A 15,421-nucleotide genomic window follows, 5' to 3' on the forward strand; every position below is an offset into this window, starting at 1 on the left:
GAGGTTTCTGGTTCAAAGCGAGGTGGTGGAACCATAGTTCCATCGACATAGCCCAGCATGTCTTGACTCTCAAGGAGAGGGAGAAGTTGGCTTTTCCAAAGAAGATAATTGGAGGAAGAAAGTTTGATGGATTAGAGTATTGAAAGGAAAAAGATGATAAGAAGATTCGGAAGCCATAGAGAAGACAGGATGAGGGTAGTTAAACCGAAAGGGCTCTGATACCATGTGAATGTTTGCTGAATCCACCACACCTAAATGGTGGTGAGAGTTCTCTTATTTATAATCATTTACAAAATACAGAAATATGGTAAATTACAAATAATATAGAAATAGCGATAAAAGGAAAGAATAATAAATGAATACTATGTACTTGCCATTAATAAAATGGCAAATATGGTAACCCGTAATATAAGGCAAATATCTAGATATTTGCCTTATAATGAATGGTCAACTATCCTTAACATTCAAATTTTGTATTTTTTTTTTTTTTTTCCTTTTCATCATGTATTTCAAACTTTTTTTTTTTTTTTATTTGGATAGGTTTTCCAAATCTTCCTTCTCCCTATCTTCCTCTCTTTCTTATTATTTTTTTTTTCTGACCAATTTTAATAGACTCTTGCTAGGATAGATAATTTCTAATTCAGATCATTGCAACAACATAATTTCTAAATTTCTAATTCAGATCATTGCAACAACATAATTTCTAAATTTCTAATTGAAATCTAAATAATTGCTAATATCTAGAAAGGAGATGGTAAATCTGACTACTAAGCTTTTCAAATGACATCTCTTTATTTACCCACCATCTCTCCATCATTATTGTCTAACCATCTTTCCATCATTATTGTCTAACATCTCTCCATCATTATTTTCTAACCATCTCTCTATGGTATGCTTCCTCCCAAAAATATTTTCCTTGTGTTTCTGTTTTATTTGCTGAATGATTGATACTGAATGAGGGAGGTCTTTTGAGGGGAGGGGGAGAGATTAGAGGAGAGGTGGTCAGTTTTTTTTTTCTTTTCTTTTCTTTATTTTGTTTTATATATATATATATATATATTAAACCTAACGGGGCGTTACAACCAAGATCTGAAAACATGCTACTGGTGGCCCAATATGAAGAGGGATGTGGGAAAGTATGTAACCAAGTGTCTGACCCTTCAGCAGGTAAAGGCGCTGAGACAGAAGTCTTCGGGATTATTGCAACCTCAGAGTACTCCACAATGGAAGTGGGAAGATGTGGCGATGAACTTCATTTCATAATTACCTACGACGAGGAAGGGCTTCACAGTAATTTGGGTTATTATTTGATAGACTAACTAAGTCAACGCACTTCATACCTAGCAAGATGACGTACTTAGTGAATAAGTGGGATCGATTATATCTAGAGGAGATAATGAGGCTGCATGACATGCTCGTATCAATAGTGTCAGATTGAGATATCTGTTTCACCTCAAAATTTTGAAAGAATTTATAGAGGGCACTGGGTACTCAGTGTAGGTTCATCAAAGCGTTTCACCCTCAAACTAATGAACCGACTGAACTATTGAATAAGATTTTAGTAGATTTGTTGAGAGCTTCTACCTCGAAGTTTGCCCGTAACTGGCAAATAGGAAATCTAGTTAGCTACTTACTTATCTTAATCATAATCATGTGTTTCCTACAAAGACAAAGCTCAAATAGGAAATCTAGTTAGGTACTTACTTTGCTGCAACTAGGGTTTTTTTCTTTTAAAGTTCTCCAAGATATCTCAATTATGCCATAAAGTCATATTTAATATTAATAGAGTTGTAATCAGCTCAAAAACATAGAAAAATGAACTTAATCGACCTAAAAAAACAAAATCTTAAAAACTCACCTCACCTTGGGAGAACTCCAACCACGACTTAGGGTGGTTCTTCTCTCAAATTGAGACAACAATTAGGTAGCCTATTTCTCAATGAAGAAAACCCCCAAAACAATATTACTAATCTCCTTTTAAATTCTCACCAATCAACTTATCAAAACCTCTTTGGTGAGGGTTCTTTAAACCATCACTTTCTTCACCTAAAGTGATCCCGAGTTAAATTTGAATTTTAAATCTTTGGCTTGAGGCATTATATATGGTATCAAAATGAAATAGTACGATGGTTCAAGGACAAAGTAAGGTAAGAGTTTGTCGACGTGTGACACTTGAGTTATAAGAACTACATGAATGAATTGACGCCGCATCCGATAACTAAATTTACCATACTTCATAATCCTATAATCCTAAATTCAAAAAGATAAGTGGCATAATTAGAAAATAAAATAATTATGTAGCTCTTATATTGAATGTGGGGTCAATTCATTACATTTATAAGTAAAAGAGGATAATTAAATGGGGGGAGATAGAAAAGATATATAAATAAAATAAAACATAAAAAATTTGATAAATTTAAATTAGAATAGAAGGCCAACAATACTAAAATTAAATACAAAATTAAACCCAACGTTGAAAATATTAAAAAATGGGAAACGAGTTTNCTCTATGGTATGCTTCCTCCCAAAAATATTTTCCTTGTGTTTCTGTTTTATTTGCTGAATGATTGATACTGAATGAGGGAGGTCTTTTGAGGGGAGGGGGAGAGATTAGAGGAGAGGTGGTCAGTTTTTTTTTTCTTTTCTTTTCTTTATTTTGTTTTATATATATATATATATATATTAAACCTAACGGGGCGTTACAACCAAGATCTGAAAACATGCTACTGGTGGCCCAATATGAAGAGGGATGTGGGAAAGTATGTAACCAAGTGTCTGACCCTTCAGCAGGTAAAGGCGCTGAGACAGAAGTCTTCGGGATTATTGCAACCTCAGAGTACTCCACAATGGAAGTGGGAAGATGTGGCGATGAACTTCATTTCATAATTACCTACGACGAGGAAGGGCTTCACAGTAATTTGGGTTATTATTTGATAGACTAACTAAGTCAACGCACTTCATACCTAGCAAGATGACGTACTTAGTGAATAAGTGGGATCGATTATATCTAGAGGAGATAATGAGGCTGCATGACATGCTCGTATCAATAGTGTCAGATTGAGATATCTGTTTCACCTCAAAATTTTGAAAGAATTTATAGAGGGCACTGGGTACTCAGTGTAGGTTCATCAAAGCGTTTCACCCTCAAACTAATGAACCGACTGAACTATTGAATAAGATTTTAGTAGATTTGTTGAGAGCTTCTACCTCGAAGTTTGCCCGTAACTGGCAAATAGGAAATCTAGTTAGCTACTTACTTATCTTAATCATAATCATGTGTTTCCTACAAAGACAAAGCTCAAATAGGAAATCTAGTTAGGTACTTACTTTGCTGCAACTAGGGTTTTTTTCTTTTAAAGTTCTCCAAGATATCTCAATTATGCCATAAAGTCATATTTAATATTAATAGAGTTGTAATCAGCTCAAAAACATAGAAAAATGAACTTAATCGACCTAAAAAAACAAAATCTTAAAAACTCACCTCACCTTGGGAGAACTCCAACCACGACTTAGGGTGGTTCTTCTCTCAAATTGAGACAACAATTAGGTAGCCTATTTCTCAATGAAGAAAACCCCCAAAACAATATTACTAATCTCCTTTTAAATTCTCACCAATCAACTTATCAAAACCTCTTTGGTGAGGGTTCTTTAAACCATCACTTTCTTCACCTAAAGTGATCCCGAGTTAAATTTGAATTTTAAATCTTTGGCTTGAGGCATTATATATGGTATCAAAATGAAATAGTACGATGGTTCAAGGACAAAGTAAGGTAAGAGTTTGTCGACGTGTGACACTTGAGTTATAAGAACTACATGAATGAATTGACGCCGCATCCGATAACTAAATTTACCATACTTCATAATCCTATAATCCTAAATTCAAAAAGATAAGTGGCATAATTAGAAAATAAAATAATTATGTAGCTCTTATATTGAATGTGGGGTCAATTCATTACATTTATAAGTAAAAGAGGATAATTAAATGGGGGGAGATAGAAAAGATATATAAATAAAATAAAACATAAAAAATTTGATAAATTTAAATTAGAATAGAAGGCCAACAATACTAAAATTAAATACAAAATTAAACCCAACGTTGAAAATATTAAAAAATGGGAAACGAGTTTGAAATACAAGTCAACAAGACTCCAAAATGTAAAAATGAACTAATGCTCTAGAACGACCCCCTCTGTAACCGCACAGTTTTCGAACACTCCTCCACCTCCATGGACAACCTGTGAATACCTGAAAAATAAAGGGAAAAGGAGTAAGTATAAAAATACTTGTATAATGTCGTATACTAGTACATATGATGTATGAGTTATGATGATGATGAGTTATGATGCATGATGATGTGCGTAATATATATATTTCGATGTATGACGTACTTGATATGCTTAATGCAATTTATGGCGATATGATGAGTATAATGATTGCATGACATTTGACTTAATATGTTGATGTTTTCTATATTAAGCATGCCATATGATGATGAGTGCCATATTGCATTATGTTGATAGACTGATATAGGATACAAACTTAAGAGCATGAAAATGATATTAATATAAATATCCAACGAACATGTGTTACTTAATATAACAAAGAGATGAGACTAGAGGGTTCGTCAGAAGAGATGTTAAGATAGGAATTAAAGGGATCTCATGCATGTTGTATGTGCATAAGCATAGGACTACTTCCCCGAGAGATGATGAGTACAGATGTGCACAGTATGATGAGCAGGATGATCATGAGGAGCATGACACCAGGAGTTCCACTGACCTTCGGACGTCGCTACATATAGCTAGCTTGACAAGAGAGGGACCAGGGGGTGTGCGAGTCGCCTAGGGATCCACATTCACACATGTGGGTCGTATGTAGGGAAGTACTATACATTCATAGTATTCTGAACTGGAAGCCACTCCTAGATGAGATAGAGATAGGTCCCAAGAGCATGATTGCATGTGTTTGCATTTGCATGACCCCCTATAGTGGGCTCACTTACTGAATTCTTCGAAATACTCAGGCTATTTGTCACAACATTTTTCAGTAGAGGCAAGACGCACAAGTATGGATGACGGCGGCGAGCAGAGACGGTTTCCAATGGGTTGGTCTGTTGGCACAGTTTCGTTTTTCTTGGTAATAGATAGTTAAAAGTTGTGTGTTTCAACCTTTGAATGAGCTTAATGAAAAAAAAAAACTTTGATCGTATGGGGCCAATACCTGGGTATAGTTTGTGTTTGGCTCAAGCATAGATTATAACTTAACTTTATAATATAAATAATTTGTATTTACATGCCATCAAATTAAATATAGATAGTTATCTCCAATATCTTATTACTTTTTTTATTTGAGAAGTGAAATTAATTGAATATAAAATTGAAAGAATAATAAGGAATTAATAGAGAAAACATAACATCAAATTTTAATTTCGTATTCCTTAAATTCTTTATTATTATTTGATTTTGTCCATAAATAAACCAATCACATCCATTGCTACCATAATTAACCCATTCATACATTCATGCCAATGCTCTACTTATGGATTCTATTATTATACCTTCATTTCATTTTTTTTTTTTTTTTTTTTTAATGAATAAAATTATAATTTTTTCCTTTATTATTATTATTAATATCAGGCTAATTGATAATCAAACTCATGACCATCTCTATAGAAATTTTATATTAATATTTTTTTTTAGACATAAATTCAAATGAGTACAGGCTGAAGAAATTCGTGGACTTAACCGTTCGTAAAATTATTTCAAAAGAATTAGAACGCCCTAAACTAACTTAAGAGTTACACGAGAGGGAAATAAAAAATTAATTATTGTGTGAAGACTTTGTAAACAACAATTCCATAAGCTTAGCATCAAACTTGGACTTCTTAGACAAAAGCTCGATGTACATAAGCAACTGAACTTCCCACTCTTTCTTAAAATGTTCCAAACACGAAGGCGTTAAACAATCGATATCGATATCCATTTCTTCCAGATACTCCGAGAATCCTTTTGCATACTTCATCCTACCTCCATTGCTTTTGCTTCTCTTACCTCCCCATATTCTCCTTGACAACATAAACACTTCAAATTCATGATACTCCGAGAATTTCAAATCATTCACTTTCTTTCGACACTCGTTCTTTAGATATTCCTTTTTGAATCGGTCGATTTTGTTACTCATTTGATTCATCGACACTTGATTGTTGTTTAATCTCTTCTTCACGAACTCGTAGAAGGCCTTTGAATATGAAGCATTGCTTCCTCCGAATTGGTAGAGTTGTTGCAACACAATGATTTCATCTTCTTCTTCCCACTCCAATACTCTCCTTTTTATTCTCTTTTTGCTGCTATTGTTGTTTCTCTTTGATTGCTCCTCTGATTCTTCGCTACTTTCCTCTTCTATTTTGTACTCTGAATCTGAATTGTCTTCACTTGAATAAGAATTCAACGTTCTTGAATGGCGTTTAGAAGCCATAAACAAACACTTTGGAAGATTACAACCAAAAACCAAAACGCATACCAATCAAATTCACATACACAAATGATAATTCATTATATTTATATGGAAATTTTATTTTTCTTAAACAACATGCTTAAGACAATATTTGAACAAGGAAAGTATATTAAAAAAATCCAAACTTAATTACCCATTCATAATTCATGTCAACCCTCTACTTATGGAATCTATTATTCAAAAAAATTCTATACATATATATATGTGTGTGTATGCATGCAGAATAACAAAAGTGAGGACAATTCTCTCTTTTGCCCTAATTTTTTGTGGGGGTAGTGAGTTATGCAAGAGGAGGAGGTGGAGTGTCCCAATGAAGAAGATGGCGAAGAAGAGATGAAAGAAACAAAGAATGAGAGTGGAACCAAGTTTCCAAAGCTATGGAGTGAAGAAGATGAGATTAGTTTGGTAAGTGGGTATTACGAGTATCAAGGAATAAAAGCCAAATCCGACATTGGTGGATTTTATGAATTCATAAAGCCTCGACTCATCCGTAGCTGTGTGAAGCAATCTCAAGTTTCAGATAAGATTTGTCGTCTAAAGAAGAAGTTCATGGAGAATTCATCCAAATTTGAACACAATACCCACAACACTCCTCACCTCCAAACACTATTTGAACTGTCCACCAAAATTTGGGGCAGTATGGTATGTTCGAAGTTTGAGGTGTCCAATGATTTAATGTGCGAAGAATTTGATGGCTTCCTTTTCCATGAAGGAGTGGATGTTGAGTTGTTGGAGAGTGAGAGAGTGAGAAGCATGAAGAGGAAATTTGGGGAGGTCCAGCTTTGTAGAAGCAGATTCGAGTACAAGCAAGCCAAACTTGCCAAGAACATGGAAAGGCTGAAGTATGATCATTATAATAGGGCGTTGGTGAAGTTCTTTCCTTGATCTTTTTTCTATAAAATTATATCCAAAACCCTTGTATTCTTTCTTATCACTGTTATGCAAACTTTATTAATTTGGGATTACTGTTTTGATTGCTCAATTAAATCCTCTAATCTCCATTATTCCTTTTTTGTAACGAACCAAATTACAATCCACCCCCTTCGGGGCCCAACGTCCTTACTGGCACACCGCCTCGTGTCTACCCCCTTCGGAGAACAACGAGAAGGCTGGCACATCGTCCGGTGTCTGACTCTGATACCATTTGTAACGACCCAGATCCACCGCTAGCAGATATTGTTCTTTTTGGGCTTTCCTTTTCGAGCTTCCCCTCGAGGCTTTAAAACGCGTCTGCTAGGGGAAGGTTTCCACACCGTTATAAATGGTTGTTTGTTCTCCTCCCCAATCATGGTGGGACATCACACTTTTAATTATTATTCCAATCAAAATCTTTTGTTGATGCCCTGACTCAACTTTTTTTTTTTCTTAAATATTTATCTAAATTCATATATTTTTTTAAAAAAATTAATATCATATACTTTGTAAGCTATTATTAAAATTCATCAAACATAAAAAAAATTCCTATCAAGACCTAACTTTTAAAGTTCTAAATTTTGGACCGTGACTACGAATACAAAGATAAAAGGCGAATAAAAATAGGATGGTTATATCTACTCTATTTAAATTTTTTTGGACAAATTCCTACTACGTGTACTCTCATTTGAATTCATTCCTAAGAAAAAAAAAAGTTTGTTTGAACATCCCATATGCAGGATTAGCAATATATAGAATTTGTAATCTTGCCCGATTTTGTTATAAATTTGACCAGAACTATAGAGATGGTATGAGTTTGAGTGTGAATTAGTACTAAAAAAAAAAAAAAAGTATAATCATCCCTTACAAAGAAAGAATGAAATGGAGGGATAATAATAGATTCCAAAGTAGAGTCTTCCCATGAATGTGTGAAAGGGTTAATTATGGTAGCAATGGATGTGATTGGTTTATTTATGGACAAAATCAAAAACTAAAAAAATTATATTAAGGTCGGAAGGTGGGAAGAGGTAGAGAGAAAGATGAAAATGATTGAATTGAAATTAGGAGTTAGAGTGAGTGATTTCAACCTTGAGAAAGCTGTGTGTAACCATGGTGCGTTTATGATGGCACCAAACCTATGGATTCCTTCTTCCAAGACACTCCAACGTCCACTTCGTCTCTCCAATTCAGACACTTCCCTTTTGGTCTCTATCAACCAATCTTCTTCTTCTCTACTTACCCTTCAAATCCACTCTCCTCGCTCCCTCCCTCCTAAAGATGAAGTGGCTATATTGGTAATTTCCAACCTTCCTCTTTTATCCCCTTCTCCACATTCTTGATGGGTCTGTCTTTTGTAGGATCAAGTGGCTCGGATGTTGCGACTTACAGAGAAAGATGAAGATGAGATTAGAAGATTTCAAAACCTACACCCCACGGCCAAACAGATCGGATTTGGTCGGATTTTTCGATCTCCATCTCTGTTCGAAGATGTGGTCAAGTCCATCCTTATGTGCAATACCTCGTAAGTAGCCATATTTGATTTGATTTGTTTTGAGTTTCTTAATTATAAACCCATGATTAGGTGGAGAAGGACGCTGGAAATGGCGGAGAAGCTATGTGCGATACAAGCCAAAATGAGGGAAAGTAAGAAGAGGAAAAGGAAAGGGAATAATGAAAGAGGCAATTTTCCAAATGCAAGGGAGGTTTGTAGGATGGGAGTTGAAGCGTTGAAGAATCATTGCCTTGGTTATAGAGCTAATTACATGGTTAAATTTGCTCAAAGTGTTGAGAGTGGGAGAATTAACCTCCAATCATTAGAAAAACCAGTGTCCTCTCCGGATGCATTCCCTAAAATCAAAGGGTTTGGTCCTTTTGCGACAGCCAATATATTCATGTGCCTTGGATTTTACCACCAACTCCCAATTGATACTGAAACCATAAGGCACTTAAAACAAGTACATGGAATCCAATATTGCACCAAGAAGACAGTTGGGGAAGATGTGAAGCAAATTTACGACACCTATGCTCCTTATCAATGCTTGGCTTATTGGTACCCTCCATAAATCACTTTTTTAACCTCATTTCATGTTTTCTTATTATATTCAATTTCAAATGTTTTGTTTTTTTTGTTTTTGTTTCCTCCTAGGTTGGAGCTTGTCCAGTACTATGAGACCAAATTCGGAAAGCTAAGTGAATTGTCTTCCTTTGACTATCACAAGATTAGTGGCTCCACTCTCCACCTTTGATTTTATGTTTTTCTCTATTAATTTCTTATTATTATATTATAAATGAAAGTTAGGGTTTGGATGGGCTATTTTCATTTTGAGATGTAATTTGTTTTAATCTCTTATTATACTTCAATTATCAATTTTTATATTTTATAAAGTTGAGAGGATTTGCGGTATATGAGTAGTAGGGCATAAATTCTTCAAATTACAATTGATAGGATTTTAAAATTTAATATTCAACCTCTTTTTTTCTAATTTCTTTTGAAGTTTTATCAAAATTATACCCTCGATTTCAAACCATCTGCTATAGGTTGTAACAATCCGAACAATCCCATTACATCAGTATTTCGTGCAATTAATTAAATTAAAATTTGATAGTATTCAAATGAGTGAGGTGTGAGAATTTTTTTAGCTGAAATTAAAAGGTGAAAATTTGATGAAAATGATTGGGATAATAATAGATTACATAAGTAGAGTGTTGGCATGAATGTATGAGTGGGATAGTTATGGTAGCAATGGATGTGATTGGTTTATTTATGGACAAAATCAAATAAAATAATGATAAAGAATTTAAGGAATACGTAATTAAATTTTAATTTTAGGTTTTCTCTATTAATTCCTTATTATTCTTTCAATTTTATATTCAATTAATTTCACTTCTCAAATAAAAAAGTTATAAGATATTCATAATTAAAAACAGATAACAATCCATATTCAATTGAAAATCAAATGATTTCGGGTTTGAGGGACAATAAGGCATGTAATACAAAATGCTTGTACTTGCGATCTAAGTATTAGTTGTGGAGTTTGCTCTAACAAATGCATTTCAAGTTCTTATTTTTGGATCATGAATAAGGCACACTATAATTTTGTTACGAGAGTATTTAATTAATTTTGAGAAATTGAAAACAAATATATCATTTAGAAGATCTTATGGATATTCATGATAAATATCACTCTGTCCTCATTTTCTAAAACCTTCGTTTTAATTGAGATTAGAGGCTTAAGCATACGTTACTCGACTGTAGATGATACGAATAAAAATTGACTTGACTCACTTGCTGTTGGGAAGTAAGTGCCGCACAATTGCAAAAGTCCATTGCCAAGAAAAATGCGATTGTGACAAGTGAAATTAGAGCTTTGTTAGCTCCTTGACGTATTAAGACCGAAACAATGTCAATGACAAAATAGACACCCAAATCACAAGTCGATTGTCTTACCTTGATACAGGAGGAAATGTTGTTCCTTTAAGAAGTCTTTGATATTGTCTGCTTTCTAGAAGCACAAGTGATAGAATTGAATAAAGAAGTCGAGGGAATCGACGCATTGGGTAACTGCCTTGATGAGTTGCCGATCATAGAATTGATTTTTAGAGTGGACTCGCTATAAGAAAATGTTGCTCAAATGAGCAGCTCAAGACCGGTTGGTAGCCATGGTAGCTTTGTTGCGCACAAGGAGGAACGTGGAGAAGAGTTCAATGAGCTACAAAATACCATGATGAAGTTGTGTTCTATGTCGATCTAACGACATGATACAATATGACACTCATCATCATATAGCATGCTCAATATGGAAAACATCATCCTATTAAGTTAAACGTCATGCAATCTTCATACTCATAATATTGCCATAAAGTGCCTCAAGTATATCAAGTAATTCATCGAAATATATATATTACGCACATCATCAAGCATCATAACTCATGAATCATTATAACTCATACATCATCATATACTAGTATACAACATCATACAATACAACTCATACATCATCATATACTCATACATGATCATATACTAGTATATGACATCATATGATACAGCGCATACATCATCATAACTCATACAATTTCTAACCTATCCTAGGGTAAGGCCACTTGTTTGGTTGACTTTAGCCGAAGTACTTCATAAGTTAATTTAATGTAAGCTCCCGGTTCTCAAGAGTTGCTCCAAAGGTTGTCGGGGTTTGCTTCCTATGGTATCGTTTGTCACCTTTTGTTAGTATTTCACATTTTAATTAATAATCAAACTAACAATGTGAAATACGGCTCTAAAATGGCCTCAATTACCTTAATTGAACCAGAAATAGGTTCAGGAGGGTTGAAACGGTAAAAGTCGGGCCAAAATTGGAGAAGTCGAGCCAAATAAGCCGAGGAGCTGTCGGAGCATCGCCGGAAGCCACTGGAGTCGCCACGCGTCGCCAACTCGAGCCTAGCCGAGGGGCTACCCACGCTGCTGGGTGCCACGTGGCGGCATTAGGGCGAGCCACGTGGCATAGTGTCGTCGGGTCGAGGCGTGGGTTGAGTCCCAGTTCGGGTCACGTTCGAGTCGCGTGCAAGCCGATTTACTGTGCTTCGATTCGCGGTCTGAGCCGTAGGCGAGTTGGTGGGCTACTGGGCCGAGGAGACTTGGGCCTCGGGTTTGCAGGTGGGTTTGGTCTCGAGTTCTCAGGTTTGTAGAGCGGGTGCGGGCGCGGGTCACGGTTCGAGTTTGGTTAGTGGGTCGCACGTGGGTTGCAGAGGGGGTTGGACCGAGATTTGTTTGGGCCTAGGGTCTGGGCTGTTTCACGTTGGGCTGAGCCGAGGGGGTTCTTGGGCCTCGGGTTACGGATAGATCCGACCCGGATTCATCAGATCTCTTCTTCCTTACCCGACTTCCTACGCGATTTTCTGGGGGACATTTCTCTCTCCTTTTTCTTCCTCTTCCTCTTTGCTTGCTTCTTCTCCTCTCTCCCACGAAATTTCATGGTTGATGGACGTCAGGGAAGGCGGATCTGGTTTCCTTCAAATTCTAACTTTTGGGTTCTTCCTCCTCCGACAACGACGGTGACAACCACGACGTAGATCTGCTCTGGGTGGATGTACCAAGGCCACTGAGTGTTTTCCTGGTTGATTTGTTTGGTTTTGAAGTAGGATTTGAGGTTTCGAGGTTGTGGGTTAACTACGGGTTGTGGGGGTTGAGAGACGTGATTCCGCGACCCTGCCGAATTTCGTACTGAGTGTTTTTTTTTCCTTCTGATTAACCATAAACATGTCTCACCCGCTCTTCTCAATCCTTTTGTTTTAAAATATTTTTGTGTTTGTTTATTATTTTTTGTGAAATCTTCTCTCTAGCTTTAATTATTCATGTATAAACACTATTTTATTATATAATGAATGTTATATTTTAAATACGGTTTGTTTTATTTTGCAAAAATTTACGGTCTGCTTGAAGTCAGGAAATTAGCCCGGTCCTTACAGAGTGGTATCAGAGTCCAAGGTTTCTCTATGGCCCAACTCAAGAGGACGTCCTACCAAGACCAAGTAAGTATGCCCTTAAGACTCTAAGTTTAAGTATATCTAAGACTTAAGTTATTAGGTGCATGGTCATAAGGAGACACTTTTACGAGATATATAAATAGAGAGAAAGGGAGAGAAAAGGTGTAATGACCCTAGATTTCAGCTACCTAAATTCGTTAGATCATCTTAGTTTAAGCTCATATGCCTAATATAACTCTTAAAACTTCATCATTTAAGTAATAAATTTCAAACATAAACATACTATATCAATGAAAATACCACCCTAGTCTTAGGGTTCAAAACATAATTCAGAAATGAAATTGAAAATGATAATGAAATAAGTGAAATGCATAACAACCTATTCTAACATAAGTTTAGGAAATTAAATATGTTTCTAGCCTATGCACGTGTCATGGTCTCTGATGATGTTGTCGTCAACTGTACATGTGCGCCTTGCCTTTACCTAAAAAATGATGTAACACACGACCTAAGTATTTTGAAGAATACTCAGTATGTGACCCCACTATAAGGGTCGTGAAAAAGATGCAAACACATGCAATAATGCTCTAGGACCCACATGTGGGTAGTACTTCCCTACACACGACCCACATGTGCAAGGCGTGAATCCTCAAGCGATTCGCACCCTCCTAGGCCATCATCATAGCGTACGCGTCCATATTCATCATCATGAAAAGGAAAATATCCTGATGCTTATGTACATACAGAAATGCATGACGTTCTTATGTTTCTCGTCTTTAAACGTCTTTATGACACAACCCTACTTTCATTCTTATATTACTAATAGTAATATATGTGCATTAGCTTTCCATCTTAACATCATAAATAATTTTTTTTTTGTAGGGTTGTGTCCTAGATCGAGTTATTGACATAATGCAATATGGCATTCACAACATATATCTCAACTTAATATAGAAAATAATGTCATATTAAGATAATAAGATCATGCATCATCATCATAACGCTATTGAAACGCGTCATAATAATCATAACATATCATCAAACCTCATCACACAACATCATATAATTCATACATGTCACAATATATCATAGGTCATACATCATAATTATAAAGCATAAAGCATACATGTCAGCGCCATTAGACACGTGTTGTCATACATCAAGCAAATACCTAGTCTATTCTATAGTAAGACCACTTACTTGGTAGGCGGCGTTCTCCCTAAATTTTTAATACATTTAGCTCCCATTATTTGAAAGCTGCTTCAAGTGTCTTAGGAGTTCGTTTTCTATTACATCGTTCATCACGTTTCGTTAGTATTTCACAATTGTAACAAAATTCAACTTAAAATTGTGAAATAAGGCATTATAACGACCTCTATTACCTCAGTAAGGGTGAAAATCATCTCTGGGGTGGGGTCGGTGTCGAATTTGTGAAACCGAGCCGTCGGAGCCATTTTTTAGCCAAGAGGTGTTTTTCTGCAGGCATGACATGTGTTACCAAGGGAGAGGAATGCGTCACAGTACTCTTCTCGGATCGAGGCGCGGGTTCGGGTCAGATGACGCGGGTGCACGAGTGCTGCAAGCTTGAGGTGCAGTAGGTGGATTGGGCCAAACATTCAGTGTGAGTCTCGGGTTATTAGATTGCTACAAGCGTACGCGATTCATCAACGGCTTAGACCACAGATTTGGATCGATGCATGCGTTGGGCAGAGTTAGTGGGTTGTGGTTTGAGTTCGACCCGGATCCAAATCTGATGGATCCTTTCTTCTTCGCGATTTTCCAATTTCCTTTCTCTCTCCTCCCCGCGGTCGTTTTCGATGTCTTTTCTGGTTCTTTTCTCTCTCTGTCTTTTTGTTGACCTCTCCTTTTCTCTTCCACAGAGTTTCGTGGCTCATAATCATCTACATCCATAGATCCACGAGATTTCTAAAAATTAAATCTATCTCTTGCTACCGACGACAATGGACATTGGAGATGCGCAAAAACATATCTTAGGTGGTCGTACAATCGTCGAGGTTGGCCGTTTCAGAAGTCAGGGTGATTGGTTTTAGGCTCACCCGAAGACGCTTCGATTTTTCTCACTCTAACTTGTGTTTCTTTATCTTTTTCCTCTCCTGGAGGTTGAGTAGGCAGGAGCAGTGTGGGGAGTGAGAGAGCGTGGTCGTGGTTGAGGACACGAGAATTTCAACGGTCGTTTTTTTTTTTTTGGCCGCGGCTATTTATTGAGATATAATATCTAGAGTATATATTATTTATAGAATATATCTCAGATATTATATCATAATATTCTTTATTTATGATTTGATTTATAGTATATTTTATTTTATTCTAGTATTTAATTATTTTATATTTTCCTCATTTGTACTAGCTTGTATCCGATTAAAGGATATCAATATCAATCATAATACACACCTTCCCAATTATATTTTCTATCTCATTCTTAACATGGTATCAGAGCACCGATCTTGGTATTCTTAAATATCAAAATTTTCTCTATGGCGGAATCAGCCAA

At 35.9% G+C, this 15,421-nt stretch overlaps 3 protein-coding genes across 3 annotated transcripts; 2 read left to right on the forward strand and 1 right to left on the reverse strand.

Moving 5' to 3' along the window:
• Positions 1–5,820: 5,820 nt before the first annotated feature.
• Positions 5,821–6,474, reverse strand: LOC111784762 (probable transcription factor At1g61730). Its single transcript, XM_023665373.1, has one exon. It carries the CDS (start codon positions 6,472–6,474, stop codon positions 5,821–5,823), a length of 654 nt encoding a protein of 217 aa, XP_023521141.1.
• A 321-nt stretch (positions 6,475–6,795) lies between these two features.
• LOC111784764 (STOREKEEPER protein-like) lies at positions 6,796–7,398 on the forward strand. The gene has a single exon (XM_023665374.1). The coding sequence runs from the start codon at positions 6,796–6,798 to the stop codon at positions 7,396–7,398; it is 603 nt and encodes a 200-aa protein (XP_023521142.1).
• A 1,628-nt stretch (positions 7,399–9,026) lies between these two features.
• Positions 9,027–9,671, forward strand: LOC111784765. The gene is made up of 2 exons (XM_023665375.1): positions 9,027–9,475; positions 9,572–9,671. The coding sequence occupies exons 1-2, from the start codon at positions 9,027–9,029 to the stop codon at positions 9,669–9,671; spliced, it is 549 nt and encodes a 182-aa protein (XP_023521143.1).
• Positions 9,672–15,421: the final 5,750 nt, after the last annotated feature.

This window comes from Cucurbita pepo, unplaced genomic scaffold (genome assembly GCF_002806865.2).
Source record: "Cucurbita pepo subsp. pepo cultivar mu-cu-16 unplaced genomic scaffold, ASM280686v2 Cp4.1_scaffold000273, whole genome shotgun sequence".
Classification (NCBI taxonomy): domain Eukaryota; kingdom Viridiplantae; phylum Streptophyta; class Magnoliopsida; order Cucurbitales; family Cucurbitaceae; genus Cucurbita; species Cucurbita pepo.

What these genes read in the sequence shown, in the direction of transcription:
- LOC111784762 (XM_023665373.1), bottom strand. Translation starts at nt 6,474, where the DNA reads ATGGCTTCTAAACGCCATTCAAGAACGTTGAATTCTTATTCAAGTGAA.
- LOC111784764 (XM_023665374.1), top strand. Translation starts at nt 6,796, where the DNA reads ATGCAAGAGGAGGAGGTGGAGTGTCCCAATGAAGAAGATGGCGAAGAA.
- LOC111784765 (XM_023665375.1), top strand. Translation starts at nt 9,027, where the DNA reads ATGGCGGAGAAGCTATGTGCGATACAAGCCAAAATGAGGGAAAGTAAG. An exon ending in TATCAATGCTTGGCTTATTG is followed by an intron (nt 9,476 to 9,571) that starts GTACCCTCCATA and finishes GTTTCCTCCTAG; the next exon opens with GTTGGAGCTTGTCCAGTACT.